General features: G+C 51.8%; 1 protein-coding gene across 1 annotated transcript in view; it reads right to left on the bottom strand.

The window, feature by feature from the left end:
• Positions 1–203: 203 nt before the first annotated feature.
• Wnt7a (Wnt family member 7A) overlaps positions 204–26,186 on the bottom strand; it is a 45,522-nt gene continuing 19,539 nt past the window's right edge. Inside the window, exon 4 of the mRNA XM_052174329.1 lies at positions 204–2,526. Within this exon, the coding sequence (XP_052030289.1) occupies positions 2,047–2,526 (480 nt within the window). The 3' untranslated portion in view covers positions 204–2,046. The remainder of the gene's footprint in view (positions 2,527–26,186) is intronic.

A 26,186-nucleotide genomic window follows, 5' to 3' on the forward strand; every position in this document is an offset into this window, starting at 1 on the left:
ACACATCTATTCACCCACTTGCCAAAGCTCACTTATTTATCTATATGTTATCTGTCTGTCCATCCATCTACCCACCCATACCCCACCCATCTCTCCATCCACGCTTTCTTCTATTTATCCACGAATCTGTTCATCCACTTCATCTTTCCAGTCCTGCGCCCATGCATCCAAACACCTACACAAAAGAAGAAATTAAAAATACATTCAAGGGAAGAAATCAGCCATACAGCCATGTTTATTTGTTGTGATGTAACCCAGATGGGAAACTGGACATGACCTAGGCACTGAGGGGCTCCCAGCACACAGGCCACGAGGCTCAGGGCTGTGGTCTCACAAGCATCTGAGTTTCACCAGCAGCTGTGGAGACAGAGTTCAGAGTTGCAGTCTCTTTGTGGCTCAACACAATCAAATTAGTTCCCTGCTGTCTACCTTGCACCCCACCCACAAATGCAGATACCTGGAAATAACCCCTGGGACCACAAACGCTCAGGCATACAGCTCCAGACACATGGTCTGAGCTCCCAGGCACAGAGAACTACATGCAAGCACATGTACCCATGAACACTCTGGATGTACCTCAAAGTGCTGGCACAGGAGTGCGTGCACATGTTTACATGCACACAGGTGGAAATGCATGTGGAAACACAGAAAAATATCCCCAGCCTTCTGGAGGGGTTTCCTGCTGGAGAGCTACAGGTGCTGCTGGGTCTCTGCTGCAGAGGGAGCTTTTTGCTTTTACTGAGGATGGCCAACAATCTTTGGCTTCCTCCTTCCTCCTCCTTTCTGACCCCTTCTCTTAGGACTACACCTCACCTATAGGTCACCTGGGCTGTCCTGATAGGATAGGCATCCCTGAGCTGGCCTCTGCCTGATGATAAATGCCAGGTCCCACACTTCTCAAAGTATGTAAGACACTGACTGATTCACCACTGTAGCTCATCACCTCCCAAGATAACCATCCAGTGACCCCATTCTAAGGCCTGAGCTCAGCAGGCTAAAGCCAGGGGATGATTCGCTCTTGTTTAACAGACGATTTCCCAGCCCAGGCACCTGGTAACTGCTGTGGCCCCCTTGGCAAATAGAACTCCAGACTCCAGCCGTGTGAGGGTCCCCAGGGGACCTGCCCACACACCTGGCCTTGTCCTCCTGCCCCTGAGTGAGTACCAGTGTTAAGAAGAGGCATGGGCTATGGGGCAACACAGGCAGACTCCATATAAATAAAATATTCATAGAAAAATAGTCTCTTAGAAAGCCTCTTATCCAGTGGTTCACTTTTCAGGATGGAAACTGCTGGGAGTTTGTGATTCACGTCTCCTCACACACACCATTCCCAATGGAACTTTTCCAGCGGCGAGGTTTGAGCTGTAAAGGGTAAAATGACAGGGGCATGTCCTGGAGAAAAACAATTCCAGATCTGGACCAGCTTAGATTCTGGATAGGTAGCAGCAAACAGCAAAAACAAAACAAAAAAAGAAATTACAAATGTGTATGCATATATATCTATATGTGTATAAAGACCGTCTTTTCTCTGTACTTAACACCTAGTGCTGCAGAAGGGTACTTGCAGAAACAACTAGTAGAAACATCTGCAGAAAGAATAATTATGTACAGCTGTTCTCAGCTCCCAGTCCTAGCAAGTCATCCCACCAGGACCTCAAGCCGTCCACTTTGATTGCAGAAAACGGATCCCGACGAAGTGGAAGAATTCTCTTTAATTAAATAAATTAATATTATTTCTTATCAGAATAAACTGTTAAATATTGCTATGACGAGGCCCGAGGCTCCTGAGCTCCTGCTGTAGAAAACTTGGTTCCAGCGGTGGAGGGGCTTGGGCGGTGTCTGGGGGAGGGTGGCTGAGCAGCATCTGTGTGGAGTAGAATGGGTGGGCCTCTGAGAGATGCTTCCCACAGGAGTCAGCAGGAAACCTGGAGTACCCTCCCCCTCAGCAGAAAAGACAAGGACAGTGCTTCTGTGGTTCCCTGTGAGCACCCAGCAGTGGCCTGCAGGGAGACTGTATCCTGCCCGCGATCCGACCTGTGACCTCACTCACTTGCACGTGTACATCTCCGTGCGCTCGCTGCACGTGTTACACTTGACGTAGCAGCACCAGTGGAATTTGCAGTTGCACTGCCACACCCGGGCATACTGGTGCGTGTTGTAGCCACGGCCGCAGCACATGAGGTCACAGCCACTAGCCTGAGGGGCTGTCTTATTGCAGGCCCGGCCCTGGGTACCCACGCTGCCTGTCACTGGGTCCTCTTCACAGTAATTGGGTGACTTCTCGATGTACACCAGGTCGGTGTCCATGGGCTTGCGGTAGGACAGGGGCTTCTTGATCTTCAGAAAGGTAGGCCGCTTGTTTCGACTGGCACGCACAGGTTCCACGTGGACGGCCTCGTTGTATTTGTCCTTGAGCACGTAGCCTAGCTCTCGGAACTGTGGCAGCGTGGTCCAGCACGTCTTAGTGGTACAGGAGCCGGACACACCGTGGCACTTACACTCCAGTTTCATGTTCTCCTCCAGGATCTGCAGGGAAGATGGAAAGGCACAGAAACTGTCACTGTGGCTCGTGGCCAAGGGCAGGCCCAGCCCTACCCTCCAGGCCCTGTTAGCCAGCTTTGGATCTCATTCTCCCCCTTGGTCCATGCAACGTGGGCCTGAAATCTAGTCTCTGTCTCCATAGCCTCGAGGCAGTGCCCTCCCTTAATGAGTGTACTCTATTTACTCTCAACCCCTTTTGGCTCTGCTCTCCGAGTATGGTGAGACCAGCCCAACTCAGTCCAAATGCACACTCATTCTCTTTGGTCTGAGTGGGTCTAAGATTGGTTTTGGACCATGCTTACAATACAGGCAGGTTGAGCTCGGAGATGGACTTTTCGAATTGTTTGCCAAACTTGTGACATTTTGTCAACACTGGGTGAGGACCCAAGTCCCGATTCAGCTGGGCAAGTGTAGAAGCTGCCCCAAAGTTAGCAGAGCTGTCTATGGTGTAGACATAGCAACTGTGGCTTAGACACTGACCAAGAGCCTGTGGCAGTGGGTTCCTGAGCTGAACTAGGCTCCAAAGCTCTAGAGTATAATAGTTACCCCTACCTCATACAAACTACCTCTCCCTCTAGGCCTCTCCTCTTTCTCTGTAGCCGGTTGGCCTGGAGCCATGGTGACCTTGAATGGGCCCTCAATCAGGTGACATCCAGCCTAGCTCTGCTAACTCTGCACTCTGAATGAAAGTCTCAGAGATCTCGCTGTATTCAGCCCAGTTGCAACTGCCCGGGCCAGGCCTGGCCACCCACTGGGCAGCCAGCAGCCTCCCTGAAGCACTGACAGCAGCAGAAGAAACAGACCATTTCATCCTAGCACCCCCACCTTGAGGCCAGGCCACATCCTGGTGTCTGAACTGTCAGGATTCCTGGTGTCTGAACTGTCAGGATTCCTAGACCTCTTCGATACTGCAGGTCAGACAAGTTGAGGCTTTGAAGCCCCTGTCGTGACTGGTCTCCAGCACTTCCCGAGGGCTAGTCCCCACCCAGCAGGGCACGCCCACTCATGCTCAGAGCATGCCCACAGGGAGTTCACTAGATAGACATATGAACCACTCCCTATCAGCTCCCACCTCTGGGGGTTAAAGGAGGGTTATATAGGCATGCTAGGGTCTGCTACTCACAACAACACTTCACAAGGCCAAAGGGAAGGAAACCCAGGAGGAAATAAATACACATCTGGGTTTAGCCTCAGCAGCCTGGCCCCTGGAGGATGCTGAGGAGTCACTGTCCCTGCCAGATTCCCACTGGATCCCATGGGAGGTTGTGTCCCCACTATCAAAAGTCCCAGCTCCTACTGGGCATCCTGTCTGGAGTCCATCAGTCCTCCAGTCCCAGGAAATGTGCCATCTTTTAGACACACTGATTTCATCCTATGGATTAAGAAACCTGTTTGAATAGTTCCATCCTGATACAGCTCATATGCCCAAACAATGCTGCCTCCTCTAGGAAGCTTCCTCTGATTATCTAGGTAGGATCTTCCACCAGGCAGTTCCCTTTTTCATCTGTCTCCTGGGAGGTTTTGAGCCATTCATATATTGGTGTTCTCCAGTAAGGCAGAGCTCTTTGGGACACAGAGAAGCTCTGCCCTAGTATCCTAGTGACACTAGTGCCTAGTGTCTCAGGGCACTTAGAGCCAGGGGGACAAGTGCCTGGCTACTCCAACTGAGGCAGTGACACAGGTGAGTAGTACCCACTCCAAGGCTTAGAGTCCATTTGTCTCCTACAGAGCTCAGATCTGAATCTTACTCCACCTCCTTTCCCAAAATACCCCCACTGTGTCGGACAGTCATCAATCTGTGACAACTGGCCCAGGGTAGCAAAGTGCTTACTTCTGTTTGCAAGGAAAATGGTGGGCCTTTTGGCCCCAGGTGTGTTCTTTGATTCACTGGTTCATTTTGCAAAGAATGCATGCTCTGTGCTGCTGTATCGCCTGTGTTATGGCCGGGGCTGCGGGGCGGGTCCTCCAGGAGGCCTGCTGACAGCAGACACTGGTCCTGCCTGTTCTGAGGTGCACCCTCTTGCATCTCTGCATTTATGGTTCCAGACCCAAGGTAACCATGGAGCTCACAGAAACTGGTGAGTATTGTGTGCTGCAGGAGTAGCAAGGGACCCTGGGAGAAGGGTTGGGGTGGACTCCAGGGAGGTAAGAGGAGCCAGGGAATAGGGAAGGCTGACTAGAGCAGCATTGCCTGTGCCTGCATGGGCAGGATGCAGCCCCTGGAAGGAAGGGGAAGGAGGTCCTGTGGATGGAGGGCAGAGGCTCGGGTGACAGAGCTGAGGAGCCATCAGGGCTGACTGACTCTTCAAGGCAGGGAAGCATCTGGGTACACTGCAGGCAGTCAGAGCTCATTCTGGATGAAGTGGAGATTAGGCTGCAGGTGAGAATGGTAGGAGAGGAGCCTGGACGGTTATTGTCCTCAGTGCCCGGACCACAGGTGGTGCAGCTCTAATGCAGGCAGCAGCCGTGGGAGGAAGGAAGCGGCAAAATTCATAGTGATTGTGAGTGACCCAGTCATGGGGACTGGTGGGTGGGGAATCTGTGCGCTGAGGCAGGAGGCTGGAAGTTGGGCTTCAGTATGTATGTGTGTAAAACACAGGGAGCACATTCAAGCTGGGCCAGTGGCCGGGATTCGGGGCCTCTGTGGAGTAGGGGGTTTTGTGGTGCCCCTGGACCCTGGCTCCCATCACCTGGCATGCCTATGGGGTTATGTGGAGCCCCAGGAAGAATGCTGTTCCTTCTACAAACTAGCACATTAGCAAGTACAGCCAGAAGAGAGGCAAACTCTCAAGAATTTTTATATTAACGTTGGCCGCAAAGCCACAGAATGGGAGACTAGAAAGACTGAGCGTTTTGATGGCCACAAACCCAGGATTTGATAAGAAACTGCTAAAAAGCCAGTGGTCTGAGGTCATGTTGATGGACGCCTAATGCACACACGGAGAGAATGGTCATCCTTTGTGATTTCTAGAACGGAAGAAGAGCAGCCAAGCCTTGTAACACACACCTGTAGCACCTGCGCTTGGGAAGCTGGGTGAAAAGAATTGCCACATAGCGAGGTCCTATCTGTTCAAAGGAAATGAGAATGGGGCATAACACAACTATAAGGCGGGCTCAGCCCAGCCCAGCCCAGAGAAAGCAATGCCCAGGGCCCTTGAGTGCTGCCCGGCAGGCTCTGCATGCTTGCCTGGGATAGCATAAGCAGGAAGGAAGATGTGACTAGAGGGCAGAACTTGGACCTTCGTAGGAGAGGTCTTCCTGGGCAGCAGAATACTGCTCCTTGAGAGACCAGCCGTCTCTACCAAGCTCACCCTGCTGGGGGGAGGCTCTTGTGTCAGAGTGAGCTCCCTGTCTTGGAGTGTATACAACTAGCAACTAGCTCTTTGGAGGGGCTTCCTGCCCCCAGTGGGTGGGGCTGCAGCTGAGCTCTTTCTGTGTCTCCCAGCAGTGCCCCAAATCTGTCTAAAGCAGCAGCAAGGCTTTTCCGCACCGCCGGAGGGAAAGACATCAATCTCTTTCTGACAAGTCCTCCAGGAAGTACAGACAATGTACCAGGTGCTGCCCAGAGCCCAGAACTCCTCAGGGTGGGGTGCTCAGGTCTGGGAAGGTCTGGGGAGAAATTTGGCTCCAGAAAATTCCTTGACTCATACATAATGCCAAGTAGATACCATCAGAGTCTGCTGGGCCTGCCCCAAGCCCTCACAGTGGCAGTTGACACAGAGGATCTGGAGGACAGGAGGGGTTTGGAGAGGAGAGAGTTTGGACGTGAGCTCTGGCACCAAAGTGTGAGTCACACTCCACAGCATCCGGAGGGCCATCTCAGTCTACCTTGATTCCCTATGCTGAACATCACCGTTCTATCCATGACCCCCCAGCCTGGAGCCCCATTGAAGCTATCTGAGCTTCTCAGCATGATCAGGACTTCCTGATTCCTGGGATGGGTCACCTCTGCTGAGCCCTCCTCAGGAATGCGCCTCAGTCTAGGAATGTACCCCCCTCTAGGATCCTGAGTCTAGTCATCTCCTGCACAGGTCTGGCTTACCCTGTCAGGACACTCTTTTTTTTTTTTTGTACTTCGTTTTCTAGCAAGACTGATATGGCTGACACTAGCTCCTCGGTGCGGCTTCCCCCAGTCACCAAAATGTAAGTCACCCCACTAGCTGCCGATTCCAGCTGCTGACAGCCATTTCTTCAGTTCTCCACCGGCTGCCCAACCTTTTCCTGTTCCCACCTGGCATTGCTCCTAGTTCCCACAGTGACCTCTCCAGTTCTCACCAGTCACCCCCCACCACTTCCCAGAAGTTATCCTCCCAGTTCCCACCAGTCATCCCTCCTAGTTCCCAAAGTCACCCCCCTCCTCCCCCAGTTACCACCAGTCACCTCTCCCAGTTCCCACCAATCGCTGGTAAGAAGCGCCTGGTGACTTGAGCCCATCACAGCCAACTAGAGCAAGTCTTAGGAATTAGGTGTGAACTGAAGATATATTGGCCAATTCTCAGCAGAGAGGAACAAAGGGGAAAGTGAAGTGTCCCACAGTTGTGGGCAGACAGATTGTCAGCTTGGAAAACTGAGTCCGATACTGGCTGAGAAAGTGAGTGAAGTGGGGGTGTGCTGCCGGCTTCGGGGATAGCGTCTGTGCCCAGGGTCAGGCCCGGCCAGCGTTCATTGCCATAGGACCCTTCGGTTCCAAGAATCAGTGAGTTCTCTGTCCCTGAGCTGGTTTGAGTTGTGTTAATACATTGTAAAGGGCCCTAACTGCTACAGAAAACCTTCCATCTGTGCCAAAGCAGGGTGTGTGTATGTGTGTGTGTGTGTGTGTGTGTGTGTGTGTGTGGTGTGTGAGAGAGAGAGAGAGAGAGAGAGAGAGAGAGAGAGAGAGAGAGAGAGAGAACCACCACTACCCTAAACTACAAGTTCAAAGGGCATGAGGAGATCAGGACCCTGGGGGCTGAAGGCTGAGAATTTGAGTAAGTTGACATTGCTGCTTCCTTTCCCTGGTCCCTTCTGAGGCATCAGTCCCAGGCCATTTGTACCTCAGGTGGTGGGCAAGGATCCAGGTGATTGGGTTCTTTGTGACAGCATGCTATAACAAAGCATCCTGAGGCAGGGAGCACTTGCTTTTCTCCATCACTCCTTCTCCTCCTCCTCCCCCTGCTCCTCCCCCTGCTGCTCCTCCTCCCCCTGCTCCTCCCCCTGCTGTTCCTCCTCCCCCTGCTCCTCCCCCTGCTGTTCCTCCTCCCCCTGCTCCTCCCCCTGATGCTCCTCCTCCTGCTCCTCCTCTCCCTCTGCTCCTCCTTTCACTGTTCCCCACTGCTGTTCCTCCCCTGCTGCTCCTCCCCCTGTTGTTCCTTCCCCTGTCGTTCCTCCTCCTCTCCGATCCCCATCCTCCACAGCTCCTCTTCATCTCACTCCTCCCTTCTGCTCCCCCCCCCCTTGTCCTTGGGCCCATCCATCATGAGCCAAAAGCTGCCTGCACTTAACTGCAGCTGTATTCCTCTGGGCAACGCAGATGAAAGAGGGAAACAGCTTTTTCTGTAAATACTTGGGGTATTTTCTCTTTGGTCGCATTCTTTAAGCCATACTGAGTGCACTCACTTGAAGCCAGTGTCCCTACCTGGCTCAGGTGGGTGCAGGCACAGCTGCATTCCACAGACTGGGGCCCCGCTGCAGCACAAGAGTTACAGACCTGAGCACAGAAGACATGGCCAGGAAAAGGGGTTTGCGGCCCAGCCAGAGAGGCTTTCTAGTGTAAACTAGAGGCCTCTAGAAATCATTGTCTATTGGGTCACAGAGGCGTGTGACTCCCTGCTGTCCTTGAGTTACGGGATTGTCTGAAACCTGTCCTCTAACTCTGAGGTCTTATAGGAACTTGCACTTCATAAATGGCCCCAGTCTTGTCCTCTCTTATGTTCATGCTCCTCTGCTATTCCTGTATGCCTGGCACAGGTCTACTATAGTCAGAGCCAGAGGCAATGGATGCTTACACACCCACAACACCCCCTCCCATGGGTGCCCCAACACAGCTCCACAGGCTGCACACCCTTGCACTCATTACCATACAAGAATTATCAGGTCTCATCTGCACATACATTCACACCCTCCATCAAAATCACGTGACCCACATGGTCACACACCTTAGTATACCTCACAAGACACACGTTCTCTCTGTCTCTGTCTCTCTGTCTCTCTCTGTCTCTCTCTCTCTCTCTCTCTCTCTCTCTCTCGGGTTTCTCTGTGTAACTTTGGCTGTCCTGGAACTCACTCTGTAGACAAGGCTGGTCTTGAATTCATAGTGTTCTGTCTACCTCTACCTCTGGAGTGCTGAGTTTAAAGGCATCACCACCACTGCCCAGCCACACTTGTGTAGTTTTACACTTATATAATTACACATACATACACACACACACACACACACACACACACACACCAATTTGGAAGAATCAGGTGGTAGCAGCCTCAGGCCATGGCTCACCTCACTCAGGCTGTTAATAGTGCTGGGGTTGAGCTCTCAAAAGTCCTTACTATCAGAAAGGGATTGTGGGTAGAACGATGGATTTCTCCTCAACCCTTGAGTTAGGGGGTGGGGACCAATGCAAAAAAGTAAGATAGTTAGCATTGCCAGAACCTACCAACCTGATGCTCTGACAGCCCTTAGAGATCCAGGATATGGCCTGCCTGTGTAGCCCTTCTAAGGCCTGAAGTCTATCAGTTCCTCTTCCTCTTTGGGCCCTAGACTTTTGGAAACAGTTCTAAGGCCTAGGCACATTGGTCAGGGGTCAAGTCAGAAGCCCAAGTCTATATGTGTTCTTTGCAGCAACAGCCAAGAAAGTTCAAATGGAACAACTCCCAAGGGCCTTAATAGGTTTTGATAACTTTTAGCAAATCAGAGCATCTTGTCATATTCCACTAACGCTCAAGGGACCATGAAAATGGGGGACATTCCACCAGAGCCCATCAGTCCTTAGGGCTATTTTCACTAGGCAGCCAACCACAGAATAGCCACTGTGACCTAAAGACTAGCTTTATGTAGTCAATGCTACCTACCATATGATGGTCAGAGCTCCTGCAGGCACCCAGTGTGCCATCAGACCTGACTTCAAAGCAAACCCCAAGATTTTGCTCTCCTAAAGTTCCCAACTTTCTTTTGTTTTTCCCAACATCAGAGGCCTCTAAGGCATGTGCCTATGTGGTCCAGATTCCACTCCTATCCTTAGTTTATTTTCCCTAATAAGATCTGAACTGGGAATTTGACTCTGCATTTTGTTTGGCATTGACACTACAAACTCTCCATATAATGGGATAGTCTTCTGAAAGGGAAGGAGGGTTACTACTCAGACTTCCATCACCGTGGCAGAATTCCTAAGGCCGTCGATGCTTACTCTGACCATGGTTCCTTACGCTTTCCACGCTTACTTGGCCCTGCTGCTTTGGGGCTGTGATGTCACACACAGTCCATCATGGTAGACTTGCTCAGTGGAAAGCTGCTCACCTCCTGGCAACCAGGAAGCAGGGGGCAGGGCTAGAGACTAGATAGGTAGAGGCCCCACTCTCTCCCTCAAAGACGTGCTCAGATACCTAGTGAGCCCTCAATAAGGTAGAAACTAAGCCTTTAGCAGATGGGCCTTGGGGGATGCTCCAGGTCTAAGCAGCATGCTACAACATGGATGTGCCCTACACACATGCAAGTAATGACCGAAGCCTGCCACAGAACCAAACACAGTATGATCCTATTTACACAAACATCTAGAGAGGTAAATCCACAGACACAGAAGATACTTCAATAGTTACCAGGGGGGAATGAGATTGATAATCAGGGTGGCTTGGCTTTTGTTGATGGATTGGTTGGCTTTTGTTTTTCTGAGACAGGGTCTCACGTAGCCCAGGCTAGCCTTGAATCCCCGATCCTCCTGCCTATACCTCCTCTCTACCAGGATACCAGCTACTTTGCTTGCCTTTTTGTCTAAAACTGTCAGTGGTTACCAAAAAGTTTCTTTTGGGTGTTGAAGGTTTTAACTTTGTTTGGGTGGTGGTGCGGATCCTGTTAGGGACCACTGACATTGAGTGATTGTGTGATTGTGTGATTGTGTGACACATGGATGGATCAATAAAGCTGCTTCAAAAACCCTGTGGGGCCTGCAGCCCTGAGCATAGCTGCTAATGCAATGGGTGTGCAAAGCATGGCTCTGGCCTGGTGTATGGCTGGCACCTGCCTCTCCTCCCAGGTTGGGCTTCCCAGCCCTGCAGAGTCAATGGGAGCAGGATGTCCAGAAGCCTGGCCCAGGCTCTCATACGTTCTGACTTGATCTCAGCTCTGGAAAGGTGTGGGAGAGCATTCAAAGCTCTTCAGGTGCTTTTAATACACGTGCAGGGGAAAGATCCCCAGTCTGTCCTTCCAGGGCCATTTGAGAGCTACCCTCTGCTAAGACCTGTGTCAGGTGCTGGTGACATGAGGCTGGTCAAGCAAGGCCCCTCTTCTCAGGAGACTGCATAGTTACGGAGACAAACCAACCAGTGAATCTTTCTTCCTTAGATCTGGCCCACACAGAAGCCTTCACATTCTGTATGCACCAAGCAAATGATGCGCCTGCGAGGCTTCCTGGAAGAAGGGACTTGTGAGTTTTGAAGTGTGCAAGGAAGCAAGGCCAGGGCATCACTAGTAGCAGAAGTAACTGGGCAGAAGCTGCAAAGATCAGGGAGATACAGGAGAGAAGTTGTGTGTGTCTTAGCAATGGCCAGGAAGGATGTGGAGAGCCCACAGTACTCTGGATGGACTTGCTGAGAGGTTGTGTACTAAGCCATGTGTGTACTGGGCACAGCTGGCTTCGCTGTGGCAGGGATGGGTCAGTCATAAGAGGCCAAGTGGCCATCTCCTAAGAAATCATCCTCATCCTATGCTCTGGTGCCCAGGACACCTGCTGCCTCTCAGCTCTGCCAAATACCCTCAGTAAACAGTTGGTACCAGGCCTTCTTGGGAAGCCATGTTTATTCCCACTAAAGACCCCTACATCCGCCACTGTCTTGCTGTGGCAGCTTTCCCCCTGGGTCCTCTGCCTCGGCACCTTCCTCTGTGAGGTTCTCTCACACCATCCTCGCTCGCATCCTCCCTGACACGGGTTTTTAGAGAACTTGCTAGTTCGCCTGTGCAGAGCCCTCTGCTGTGTGGTCCATGAGGCATGTAGAAGAAGCCTTCTCCTGGGAGATCCTCAGCAGGCATCTGTGAATTAGGAATGGCTGGCCTCAAGTAGCTGGGACATACAGGCTGGCATTTCCTCTGAGATACCCTTTTCTAGCTCAGGATTATATTAGATTTCTATTGGATGGAACTTGGGTTCTTCTGATTGTCTGGTCTTGATCCCATGGAAGTTTCCAGTTGAATACAATGAACCTCCCCCAACTCAGGGACAGACGGTGGGCAGGGCTGATGGAACACTGGATTCCTGGTGCTGCTATAAGCTTCAGGATCTGTCTCAGGAGCCGGGACCCAGAACTCCCAAGGACTTGGGCTGTCCTAGCCCTGCCAACCAAAGGTGCTGTGCCTTCTTTGCCACTCCAGAGGCTCCCTGGCTTCAGGGCCCAGGCCACTCCCTCCCCCCTCCCCCATCAGCAGCAGTGAATGGGCCTGCAAGTTCCCTTGAGACAGTGTCATGCTAAAAGACTGAGTCTCTTATTGCTGAGGAGAAAGAGCTTGCAATACTTTTTTATTCAAGGCCCAGGTCTATCACCAACTGGCGCGGCCACTCTGAGGAGGCTTAGCCTCTCTGAACCTGGTGCTTTAACCACAACATTGGGGACTGGTAAGAGGACCTACCTCTGGGTTATGTGAGTTAAGTGAGGTAGTGAGCAGACCCGCTGGCCTGTCAGGGTGGACGGGGAAGAGGATGCAGAGACCTAGCACGGTCTCCCTATTCCTCCAGGATTGTCCTCCGCAGAGATTTACAGCTGCCTCGGGGACCCGGAGAGTGAAGCTGCTTCTCCCTCATCAGTCCTAAGTCAGAGTCAGAGCTTACAGGGGTAGATCGGGAATCCTGGAAGCAATGCGATGTTCTGAACCGAAATATGCTATGAGTATAAACACTAGCTTGCAGACAGCTAGTATGGGAAACCAGCACATAAGACCTCGATGTAGAATGCTGATAATAGACTAAATAAAATACATTGTTCCATATAGGACAATCTTTTTTTCCTTCAGTGCTAGGATCAAACCCAGGCTGGACAAGTGGTCTCTATCCCTGACCTGTATCCCTGGGCCTTTTTGATGTGGTCACTAGAACATGTTAAGCATGTGTCTTATAATAGATTTCCATTGGATGGCACAGGTCAAGATCCTTGCTACCCAGTTGTAGTCCCAAAGCCAATGCCCCAGCCTGCTTTCCATGGCTATAACAGAATAGCAGAGAGTAGGTAGCTTTTAAAGAATACAGAATTATCCAGCTTAGCTCTGGAGGCTGAAATCCTAGATGCACAGCACTCACATCTAGAAGGACCTTGTGCCCTGTCATGACATGGCATAGGGTGTCACACAGGAGACAGAACAGTGTGGGAGCTCAGGTCTCTCCTCCTTTTCTTATAAAGCCACTGATGTTAGCCTGAGGGCTGGCCTCAGGACTTTATCCCTAATCACCTCCCAAAGGCCTGACCTCCAGATATCCAGCTGGTTTTGGGACTAAGTTTCCAGCACCTGAACTTTTGGGATGCATATTCCAGCCACAGCTCTCAGCTGCAGGAGAGCCTGGGGAGGCAGCTGGAGATATGGAGCCTGAGGCCCTGCCCCCACCTGTCATGGAGTCAGAGGGCATTTCCACTCCCCAGGTGGTCTATAGGCATGTGAAGCCTGAGGAGCCCTGCAGGGTCCTGGGCTTTGGGTTGATGGGGCTTGGGTGGGAGGTTACAGCCTCAGACAGAGAGTTGGGAGCCCATGCTTGTAGATCCACTCCATGTGTGGTGTCCTCCAAGGCCACCATGTGGCAGAAAGCACCTATACTGTCAGAGAGAAGAGAATCAAGACAGTGGGCAGTTGTGCCCCATGTCACTGGATACCAGTAACTCTGGGCAGGCTGGGGAATCTTATCCTGGAGGACAACTGAAAAATGGATGTATTCATTTAAAATCCCAGACTTAACCCCTACCTCACCCCACCCCACCCCATTCCACTTTCTCTTGCTCTCTGTAAACTTGGCCAACAGCATCCAGGGCCACTAAATATAGGCATCATGAGGGAATAAATCACCAAAGTGCCACATGTTGCCCAGGGCCTGTTTCACGGTTGGGCTGCAAACCATTGAGAACTGGGAGCTGTAATTAAAATGCTGCTGGCCTCCCAACTGGGAACATTTCCAGGGGAGCAGTGAGGGGGGCCTCTCTAGGCAAGCCAGCCCAGATTCAGTGGTCTCCACTGGCTTCCGGGACTGCCAGACACCACTACCCTTGAAAGCCTTCAGGCTCAAGAGGTACTGCTCATCTCCCAGGTGTTCCTATGCCAAAGAGACCCCTAACACAGTCCCCCAGTGCATCCCTGCTCCCAACATTCCTACTGTGACCTCGGCACCTCTTTCCTCACTGCTCAGTTGGTGGGGCCATACTGGCCTCTGGGCTATTGAATGCTCTGACTCACCTTCTGCTCTTACCTCACCCTCTCAGAAAGGTCTCTTCCACCTACCCCCAATAGCATATTCTCTCTCTCTCTCTCTCTCTCTCTCTCTCTCTCTCTCTCTCTCTCTCTCTCTCTCTCTCTCTCTCTCTCTCTCTGCTTTAGTTTTCTGCCCTAGCATTCATTACTCTTTGACAATGGGTCTCTCTCTCCATCTGACTGTTTGTTGTCTGACTGCCCCCTGGAATGCCAGCTCTATAAAGGCAAGTGCCACACCTAATCCCAGAGCCTAACACAGTACCGGACACACAAATAGGTGCTTACTGGTATTTGTTGAGTGAATGAATGTGTGGATTTGCAACCCTTTCTTTCAGCTGGTCGGGTGATCTCACTGGGAGAGTGTCCAACTTCCTAGCAATGAGCTCAGCTTTTTACTCATTCATTCAGTCAACTAACTATCCTTCCAAACGACTCTCCATCCACCCACCCACCCATCCATGCATCCAGTCATCCTTTCAAATCTTAGGTGTCCATATTTCAAATATTTATATACACATGAAGCCACATACCTACCTATACATCTACCCATTTGCCCTCATACTTTATTCATCCATCCACCAATTTTCCCACCTATTCATTCATATTTTTATCCATCCATCCATCCACCCACCCACCCATCCATCCATCCATCCACATATCCATCCTTTCCAAATCCTTTTCTATCTATATAGTAAAATATTCCTATATCTCTCCCTTCACATACCTTTCTATCCACCCCCTTATTATCCATCCAACCATTCTTCTATCCATCTATCCCCACCACCCACATATCTATCCATCTTTCCATCCTTCCATTCACTTACACAACCATCTACCCACCACACTCCTAGGCAGCTATGCTAACGCTTAGCCATCTGTTCATTTCAACCAATCTCCAAGCAGAGACCTCCTCATCTGGGTTCCCGCAATGCCCTATGTTCCTCTGTGTCAGATTGAGTTTCTGCTGTCACTTGCTCTCTGTGCAATGAATCACCTCCTCCCTATATCGTCACAGTGAGCAGCCCTCAAAACCAGCAGCCATGCTCCATCTCCGGAGTCCAGAGCTGACACAGTGCAATGTCCACACATGTTTACTGAATGGGAACACTCTCCCATGTGTCTTGGCTCGTTCAGTATTTCTTACTGGACTGTGAACTCCTTGATGAAGGGCACAGGTTTTTTATTTATATGCTCATCTCCAAATGCATATCCAACATAAGTAGACACATATTTAACAAATGAAGGAGTGAGCGGGTCCAGCGAGAAGTAGAAATAGTGACTATAGGTTCTGGCCGTGTTATTCCTGGATACAGGCTCTTGATTTATTGGCCGTGTGATTTTGAGCAAGTCACTTTCTGTATTTATAAAAGAAGACCATGAGAGTGGTCACCTCCTGGGTTCGTATGAGCACTCTGTGAGGCAATATGCACAGAGAACTTAGGATGATGCCTGCCATATGAGGAGTGCTGTATTGGAACAAACCCTCTTCACTGGCTCCATGGGACAAGAAATGGAAGGCACAGACTCTTGCTTGCGTTGGGGAAGCTTTAGGCTCGAGCCCTCCCACAGAAGGCCTTCCACAGCAAGAGTTCTGACTTTTCCCAGTCATGTTGGGATCTCTGGCAAATTCCCAATATTATGTCAGGTGGTCAAAAGCGCTATGTGGGAAAACAAAACATGGGCGGGAGCAGGAAGTGGGGAGACAGATGGGAGCAGTTTCCAGCAGGGTGGTCAGGAAAACCCTCCTTAGGTGATATTTGAGCAGAGACTTGAGGAGGTGAGGTAGGGTGAGTTTTGGGGGGTGCAGCAGGCTCTCCCTGCTGCAGCAGAGAAATTGGCAAGTGCAAAGGGCCTGAGGCAGAGGAATGCCCAGCATGTTTGAGAGCAGAGAGGAGAGCAGCAGAGGAAGAAGGAAATCGACGAAGGGGGAGCGGTAGGTCAGTGGGAATGGAGGACGGAGATCATGGTGAGTCTTGTTGGCTATTTTGAAGATTTCACCATCTATGCTGAGATGGAAGGGAACCCGTATGGAGCTATGGACACAGGAGGAAGGATGCAAGTCACATTTGGAAAGAGTATGGCTGCCATACTGCTGCCAGGAAGAGATGTTGATGAACACCTGGCAGGGGCAGATTCTGTTTGCAGAAGATTTGAACCCAGGGTCTGATGGCTAGGTGAATCCTGGGTAGCTGTAGGGCAGAAGTAGGGCAGTAAGTGAAGACCCTCCTGTGGGACATGAAAGGAAGCAGATGGCCAGAGGCAGAGCCAAGACTCTGTCCTAGGGTAGCACTGATGCATCCTGAAGATGATGCAGAGAGATGAAACAGGAGGGGATCTCCAGTCAGCCTGTAGCCAGGAGGAGGACAGCAACTGGATACAACAGTCTCCCCAGATAATTCCAACATGATGTGTGGACAGGGCTTTAAAGAAGGTGGATCTCAGAGCTAGCCAGAGCCTTAGGAGCAGAACAGAGTCTAGCCAGGTGTAGCAGTGCATGAGGCTTTGATCCCAGTACTTGGAGACGGAGGCAGGTGGATCTGAGTTTCACATCTGCCAGCGCTAGAGAGTGAGACCCTGATTCATCTACATCCCCACTGAAACAACTTGAGCCTAGAACACCACTCTGGCTCTATGTTATGTTACATCTGCAACCCCTGATGCTAAGACCCATGCAGTCTCAGAGCAGCTGCTCAGGGACCCAGAAGTTCCACAGTGGAAGACTGGCCATTTGGGCCTTGCAGGTATTGAACTTCACTGTGGGTCTAAGAAGTCTGTTATTGGTGCCTTACCCCCCTTGGAGTTGGGGTGGGGACATTGCGCCTCAGAGATAGGCTGTATGTCAAGATTATACAGCAAACAAGCAGCATTATCAGGGCTGGGAGGAAGCTCTTCCCACACCCAGGCTATTTTCTACTGCCAGCTCAGAACAAAGGCCTAACTGGAATTCTTGAGAGTTAGTGTGGGGTGTGGCCAGCAACCCCACCTGCCCAGAGGAGAACAGCTCTCTGCAGTGCTACAACCCTCTGGTGGGCACAGAGGCCCACCAGAGCTTCAGTGTCTGTCCCTGCTTACAACAGGTGCCCATTGACACTATTCCCCCACAAGGAGCTGCAAAGCTTGGACCGGAAATAAGTGTTGTAAACAACAAAGGTCTTGCAGGAATAAGGTGTGTGCAACCTGTTAGTCATTGTGACTGCAACGTACCAACCTCACCATCTAAACACCATACATGCACACACACAGTTGAGGGCTAAGAAACGAGTATATGGGGAGATGGGCAGAATGCGGCTTGCCAAGGCAGGTGACTGAGCTACCTCAGGCTTGCCACGCAGTCATTCAATACCTCCTGTGGTGGGACAACAACAGGCCCTCTCTTGTGGTGAGAGAGTAGCTGAGGCGCATGTGGATTGGGACAAGCACGCATGTGGTATTTCCAGTCTTGAGAGGGACATACGGTACCATGCAGTGAGCAGCTGAGGCTGGCACTGTTCACAGTTAATGCCCAGGTCATGCTGCCCTGGAGGCTCTGGTATCAGGAGAACCCCACCCCTGGGGGGGGGAGCTGCTATGCCCCTCTATCTGCTGCCTGGATCTCCCCAACATCCACAAAGTGGGCACGTGACCTATCATCCCATGGGGAGCAGGGAAAGCCTTCCCTCTGCATGGCAAACACTCCCTGAGCTATCTCTCTTGGTTCAGGTGAGTCTCCCTGGGCTAGGCAGAAAGTCCTCTTCAGTGATGTCACCACACTCGAATTTTTCTGCAAAGGATGCAAGTGTCCAGGATCAGGAGAGGTGGCAGTTGGGCTCCTAGGAGCCTTTTCTACACCCCCACCCACCCACCACGCCATGCCTTTTAGCTCTCTCAAATTCTCTCCTGCTGAATCCCCCCCTTTCAGTTATTTGATAACACCCTGGGTTCGAGTCCCTCTCCTAAGGACAAAGAGGGCAATTGTGTGCCCAATGAGCACATTTTGACTTGATCTCACTGTGGCCTAACTGAGCCACCCCATGCTGCCCCTCCCAACCCCCCATTACTTTCCAGTAAGCTCCTGCCAGGACCAGCCACATGGGGGATTCTTTCTGGTGGAAATCACATGGCTGGTCCTGGAGGCCAGGAAGGTGGCCTGCTACCAAGCCCTTCCCAAGTTTCTCTAATAATGCTAAGTTCTGAGTGCCCCATGACCACCGCTGTCTAGGTGACCTCCTGTACCAGGGAAGTCATATGCTAACCATGAGCCACATGCAGCCACCACACACTAGAAACCTGGTCCAAAGAACTGAATTTTCATCATACTTAATTACGGTCTGTTCAAATAGTCACCTGTGACTTATGGAGACTACTTAACAGTGTGACTGTAAATACTTTCAGTTCATTTGATCATTTTGTTAATGTCACCCCTAGGTTCACAGATGGAAAGAGACGGCACAGAGAATCTAAGTGAGAGCCTTAAGGGTACCCTGGCCAGAAGCAGAAGGCCAGGTCCAGATGATTGCACTACAGCACACATTGTGAATAGGAACAAGACCAGCAATCCCAACCCCCCGCCCCACCCTTGGACTGTGCCACCCCACCACATCAAGAGTATGCCAGGCTGGGCTCTGGAGGAGGCTAGGTTGAAGCGCATGCTTGTCTAGGAGAATAAGAAGGACACTGCAGGTGAGGGATCATGGCTCCCAGCCTGCCCTCTGTCCAGCACAAGCTCTGAGCTGTGAAGCAACAGGACTCTGTTTCAAGAGACAATGCATAAAACCTCTAAAACAGTTATTTCCTCTGCCCCCCCCCCCCCGCAAGCGTCCTCTTCTAGGTAGCAGACAATGTCCAGGGCCCCATGAACAGAGCAAGACAGGACACAGTACCGGAATGACCCTCCGAGTGTTTAGAGAACGGGGTCTTGGGGGCTGAGGACCAAAGCTTCTAAGGCACTTTAGAAGGTTCCAGAACTTTTGGATAATATTGTGGAATCATTCATGGGATGTCAGGATTGAACAAGGACAGCCCCAGACACTAATGAGTCTGGGTCTGGCTTGAATTCAGATTCCTAGGCAGCCTTCGAGCTGTGCAGCCTTGGGCTACATTACCTCTCTCCACCTCCATTTTCCTATGCATAAAGTAGGTAAGGCAGACAGAGACCAGGCAGGAGGCTAGCAGTTGTGGGGGTTAAATCAGGATTGTGCTTTTGGTGCTGATATTTGGCTTGCCTGTGTCCCCCAACTGAGGACCTTGTGTCTGCCTGTATCAACTTTCCCTAACAAGAGTCTTGTGACTGCTTCACCTGAGCTTGAACCCGAGGGCCTGAGGGACAGCAACAGCTCACTAAAGTCACCTTCATCCTGGAGGAATGGCCCAAGTTCCTTCCAGGCCATGGTGTCCAGAAATTCTCTGGGCTAAGTGTAGGCTGTCACTTCTGCATGGGATTAAGTGGAGTTGGTCTTGGCAGCCCAGAGCAGTGTGAAGGCTGGGGACCCTCAGGCATTGCCAGTCTCTCCAGGAAGAGCGTCCCTGTCCTGGCACTGATTTCCACTCCTCTCTTATCTTATCCCTCTTTCCCTGGACGCTGGTCATGGTTATCAGTATGGCATCAGTGACAGGAGCTGGCTGGGCACAGCCCCAGCTATGTCATTCAATGAAGAGGAAAAAACCATAGCATGAGCACCCTCCACCCTCACCATGGCCAGTCCCCCCATAGCACGAGCACTGTCCACCCTGACCATGGCCAGTCCCCCCATTGCACGAGCAGCCTCCACCCTGACCATGGCCAGTCCCCCATAGCATGAGCACCGTCCACCCTCACCATGGCCAGTCCCCCATAGCATGAGCACCGTCCACCTGACCATGGCCAGTCCCCCATAGCATGAGCACCGTCCACCCTCACCATGGCCAGTCCCCCATAGCATGAGCACCGTCCACCTGACCATGGCCAGTCCCCCCATAACATGAGCACCGTCCACCTGACCATGGCCAGTCCCCCATAGCATGAGCACCGTCCACCTGACCATGGCCAGTCCCCCATAGCATGAGCACCGTCCACCCTCACCATGGCCAGTCCCCCCATAACATGAGCACCGTCCACCTGACCATGGCCAGTCCCCCATAGCACGAGCACTGCCCACCCTGACCATGGCCAGTCCCCCATAGCACGAGCACCCTCCACCCTGACCATGGCCAGTCCCTTCTGACCTGTCCTCAGCTCCCTTGGTATCAGCAGCCTTGTTCTCTTCCCAGACTCTCATCTTCATCATGATCCCGCCTCCCAGTCTCTCACACAGCCTGCTCTACCACAGAGCAGATGGGGTCTAAGCTGGGCCTGGGGGGCCAATCCTTCTCTGCTTCTCCACCCCCGGGCCCTCGGATGAAGAGTCTCTAAATCCAGAATGGGCCTAGATCCTTCTCCTGGGCCAACCCAGACACTGCACTCCTTGTCTGGGACTAGGGCAGGGCAGAGGAGCCAGACTGAGGCACCATGAGGACCAGGTTGAAACAGGGATGCTGACATACAAGTCACACCGACATCCCAGGAGTCCACAAGACATGAGGCCAGTTCAAGACAGACACGGAAGGAAAACACTTCAATCTAGCTTATGTGAAGTTATGGTCAAGCTTGTGAAGTAGAGAAGAAAATTATGTCATTGGCCAGGATAGGAAGTGGAGAGTCTGTGTTGTGGCTTTAGCTTCAGTGCGGTGAAGGCTTGGGTTGGGATGTTAGGGCTGAGGCTGAGCCTGAGGCTGGGGCTTGCAAGTTGCTGACATCAGAGGATTTGATGGAGGCTCTAGCATAGATGTGGGAGAGGCTCTGGTACAGATGTGAGACGGATGCTCTGGCACAGGTGTGGGGATGGAGGCCCTGGCACAGGTGTGGGATGGAGGCCCTGGTACAGGTGTGGGATGGAGGCCCTGGCACAGGTGTGGGAATGGAGGCCCTGGCACAGGTGTGGGATGGAGGCCCTGGCACAGGTGTGGGATGGAGGCCCTGGTACAGGTGTGGGATGGAGGCCCTGGCACAGGTGTGGGATGGAGGCCCTGGCACAGGTGTGGGATGGAGGCCCTGGTACAGGTGTGGGATGGAGGCCCTGGCACAGGTGTGGGGATGGAGGCCCTGGCACAGGTGTGGGATGGAGGCCCTGGCACAGGTGTGGGATGGAGGCCCTGGTACAGGTGTGGGATGGAGGCCCTGGCACAGGTGTGGGATGGAGGCCCTGGTACAGGTGTGGGATGGAGGCCCTGGTACAGGTGTGGGGATGGAGGCCCTGGCACAGGTGTGGGATGGCGGCCCTGGCACAGGTGTGGGGATGTCTCACATACAGGTGTGATGGGGTGGGGCCTCTGGACAAGTATGATGGAGCCTGTGCTCGGAGGTGGTGATGTTTCACAGTACTAATGGATCTTGAGCTGCTTAATCAAATGCATAAGCTTGATTGAAGTGGAAAGCCTTAGGTTCGGTGATCTTAAAATAGATTAAAACTTTAAGGACTGGAGAGATGGTTCAGCGGTTAAGAGCATTGACTTCTTTTCCAATGGTCTTGAGTTCAAATCCCAGCAACCACATGGTGGCTCACAACCATCTGTCATGAGATAGGATGCCCTCTTCTGGTGTGTCTGAAAATAGCTACAGTATACTTACATATAATAAATAAATTTTAAAAAACTTTAATTAATCATAAAAACAATAGCTTGTAGGCTTAAAACACGAATGATAAAATAGATCCTGGGCTTCCATGCTTGTTTTCTTTGAGTCAGGGCTTTGCTGTACACATCAGGGTGACCTCAAACTCATACTCCCCCTGCCTCGGCTCTGGCCCTTGGAATCCTGGCTCCCAGGCAGGCACATGCCTATCTGCCGCCGCACCCGGGGTTTAAATGCAAAGCTTCTAGAAAGAAGGAACCCAGGGTCACAGGGCAGGAAAGGGTTCTCAGCTAACCCGAAAGCACTTTCTCCCACAGGTTCAAGGCCAGCTGAGCTACAGCGACACCACACCAGCAGCGATGACAGGCCCACCTTTGTTCTGTGAAGTTCTGATGAAGATAAAAGACAAGTTGTAGGCTGGAGAAAGACTTGCAACCCATACACCTGGCAAAAGCATCTGAATAGACAAATTTTAAAAAATATATACAAACCCAACAGCAAAAGTAATCAGTCAAAAATGTTAGCCAGAGGACAGACAGACACAATCCCTTGTGTCTGGGCATACCAGGTATCCCTGGGTACCAGGGTATACAGTGACACACGAGGAGAAGGGCTCGCCGTATCAGTCACTAGAGATGTGGTTAGAACCCTGGTGAGATAGAGCACACTCTCATCACAACAGCAGAAATTAGAACCTGTGTTATCAGCGAGCGCGGGCACAGATGGAGAAGCCGGGTCACTCACAGATCGCTTGTGAGAACGGCAGAGGGTAACTCCGGTGCTGTAGTTCAACCTGGGAGGTCTCCAGAAGGCCCAGGTAGTAAAGCTCTGGTTCCCAGGAGAGTGGAATCTTGAGAAGGTGACTGTAGGACACCCCCTCAAGAGTCCATGTCAAGATTTCAAGTCACTGAAGGTGCCTGCCATCAAAGGGGAAAGTGGGACATGCTCCACCCCATCCCTGTCTACCACTGTCCAGACACAAAGTGTACAGCTTTGTTCCTGTTGTAATGAGCTGCTCCAGAACCGGAAGCAGGACCAACCTGCTGTGGGCTAGACCCGCCCCACCCCACCCCACCCCACCCCCGAACCCTGAGCCAGAGCAGCCCGTTTGCCTTCACAGCCCAGTGGTCTCAGCAGTTGATATAGCGAGGCAAAGCCAACGTTGCCTACACAGGGTGTTTCAGGGCTTTATCACGAGGCTAACGCTCACCAACAGTATGCTGGCACTCATGACATTTAGCGTGGAGAATTAGACTTTTACATCTGTAGGGGAATCTGTGCACACACATTCATCGCAGCTGTATTTACGATGGGCCAAGCTTGCCCACAACCCAGTCATTCTTCAGCAGGGGGATAGCTAAGCCAAGGGTGCAGCCTCCGAGCTGTGGACTGTCTTGTGGCTGTTGAGAGGAAAGAACTATTGTCGCACACAGCAACTTGAATGAGCAAGAAGGGATTCTATATGCTGGCTGCACACTTCATCACTTGTTTTATACAACCTTCTAACCGGACACAGTATAAACTTGGGGAGCGGATGAGTGGTGTGTGGCAACTGGAAGCCCCAGGGAAGGTAGGGTATCACTAGGTCCTCATGTTCTGTGTCCTGGGATGACAGCATCCTACAGGCTGTAACTATGAGAGCTGGGCTACAGGTCCCCAGGATCTCTGTATTCTTTCAACTGCATGTGAGTCCACAGTCAGCACAGCATAAGATTCAGAATACGTGAAACGGCTAAATTTGAATTTGACATAAACAAAGATATTTAAGTAAGTGCCCCATAAAACATTTGGGACACGCATAAATAAAATTGATTTCTTACTTATCGCGAAGCCAAATTTAACTGGGAATCTCAGATTACATGTGGCATCCTACTCCATAGGCACTCCCAGGAAAGAGTAGACACTTGCCATTCACTCATGCTCTCTACAAACCTTTCTTGACCCCTACTGTGTGCCAGGTACCGTTCTAGGCATAGGGGATTCAGTTGTCCTGACCCTCATGCTGCTGACCTTGTAGAGGAAGCTAATGGACAGTAAAGGCTCAAAGGGCTGTACAAAGAGGGTGTGCTCAAATGGTGGGAAAATAGAAGCAGCGTGGTATACTGAGGCTAGGAGACACTGGGGAGGGATATCCTCCTGAGCAAACGCTAAACTCCACCCTTGTGGACAGCGTGTGCAAAATCCCTTGGTTGGGCCAAGATGGCTGTCCCAGGAGTTCAGCAATGATCCGGGAAGGTAAGGTCCCTGGGAAGTTTGCATCTTCTCCTACCCAACATGTCAGACCTCTGGAAAAGCCTCTGAAGCCCAAAACCCTCCTGGTCCCTTGAGCAGGATGCAGGCTTTGAAGGTGAAACCCCACATCCACCCTCAATGTGGGGCAGGACTTGCATGCACAGTAGCCTGTGGACTGCTGGCTGGCTTCCGGGAAGGTGGGGCCTGGCCTCTTGGGGGCCCTTGACATGCCACACTGTCCACTCTCTCTAGTCAAGTATGTAAGTGGCTTGAGCAGCCACTAAGTGGAGCAAGTCTTATCTGGGCCTCACCCTTTACTGCCTGGGGCTGGGTCCCTGTTGTCCCCCATACGCTGGCCGCCCTGCAGCCATGCCCAGAATAGAAAGCCAGCCCCCAGGAGCACCCAGACCAGACAGGGCAGGGCAGGAAGGGACAAGACCAACACCCCTTGTGAGCAAGAGGTGACTCCATGCTCAGGTGGCATTCCATCTCCCTTAGCTCACCTCCCTGGAGCTAGTCACATTCCAGCAGGGCTGGCCTGTCCCGGTGGGGGGCCCTGTCCTCAGGCTGCCTGTCCTGTCCGGTCTGGTCTCACTCCTCACTGTAGGCCGGAGCTGCTGACAGACCATCCTTCCCTAGGACCCTCCAGAGCACCTAGCACACTTTACCCTGCAGGTACAGCAAGGCCCCCACAGCCAGTGGAAAGGTTCAACGTCTTCCTGGGGACTTAGAGATACTGTCACCGAGCTGAGAGAGATAGCAGAAGCCACCTTAACATGAGGACCAGGGAATGTTTCCTGTGCAGTCCAGTGGGGTCACAGGTTGTCTATGTTCTGGTCACCTTCCTGTCAGCCCCTCCCTCCCCAGAGGCCTCCTGCCCTCCTTCCCTGTACCTCACAGAGGCCTAGTGTCCTAGGGGTTCCTGCTGCTCTCTCCCTCTGTGGTTCCTGGACCTGCTCTCTAGCAAGGTACTAGAACCCTAGGCACCACCCCTCACCACGTCCCCCCACCACACATCCTGGAGCTCTCTAAGACCTGTCTCCTCTGCTTAACCCAGTGAGGGGCACACCTCCAAACTTACCCTAAAGGCTACTTATTACACTCCCCACATTCCTGTGTGTCAGCATCTGCTACCTCTAAGATCTTTCACCCCCTCCACTCTGTGCCAGGGAGGGAGAGAGACCCACCCAAACCTCACTCCATTGAGCTGCTTCTGGCCACTTCTGACACAGAAAGCCTATATTTGACTCCAGCCTCCTTAGCAACCTCACTACCTGTTACCAGCCTCAGACAGGCAGCTCCCATTCCTCTTTTAGGATTTAACAACCCCTCCCCTCTTTTTTTAAAAGTTTTTTTATTGAGTGCAGGGCATTGTGAATGCTGACAATGCACCACTGAACCCCAGGCCTACATATGCTGACTGCCTTCTTCCTGGGGTGCTTCTGCTTATCCATCAAGGCCTGGCTAAAGATCCCTTTCTTCTCTCAGCTATCTCTTGTAGGGAATGGCACTGCTGCTGTGTTAGAGCCACGATTCCACTGCAATGCCAAATGTTTGGCCCTTATGCTAACCTGAGTACCTTGAGGACATGGACCACAGAGAAGTTACTTCTCTCCCTGCCACCCAAGGGACAGGAAAGAGATCATTCGATGACACAGGGGTTACTGTGAGGATTTCAGGATGATGCTCTGGATGTCTCCTTCCATCCAGCGTCCTGTGACTCCATCCACCAACCAGAATGAGTGAGCCTAGTATCCTACCAACCTGAGTGGAGTGGTCTGTGACATGAGTCTAGAAATAATGTGGCCCCCAAAAAACCAACAGGAGAGACTTCAGTTGCCAGTCACCTTCCCCAGAGACATTGACAGTCTCTGGCCTGCCCTTTTTGGGGTGAACCCCACCCTGAAGCACATTGGCCACCATGCCCTGGCCATCATAGCCTGGTTCTGGCATCTACTGAGGGCAGAAGCATCATACTGGTCACCCCCCTTGCAAGCTACACAGGGTAGTCCTGTAGCAATGGACCCTCATGGAGCTGCAGAAGGCATGTGTGGCCTTTCTCCTGGCTCTCCTGCCCTGCCTTTCTTTCACACAGACTGCTGACAAGCCACAGAGCCTGTGGTCAGGTTGCATCTTGTCTCTGTGAGGCAACGAGTGATCAGC

This window comes from Apodemus sylvaticus, chromosome 2 (assembly GCF_947179515.1).
Source record: "Apodemus sylvaticus chromosome 2, mApoSyl1.1, whole genome shotgun sequence".
Classification (NCBI taxonomy): domain Eukaryota; kingdom Metazoa; phylum Chordata; class Mammalia; order Rodentia; family Muridae; genus Apodemus; species Apodemus sylvaticus.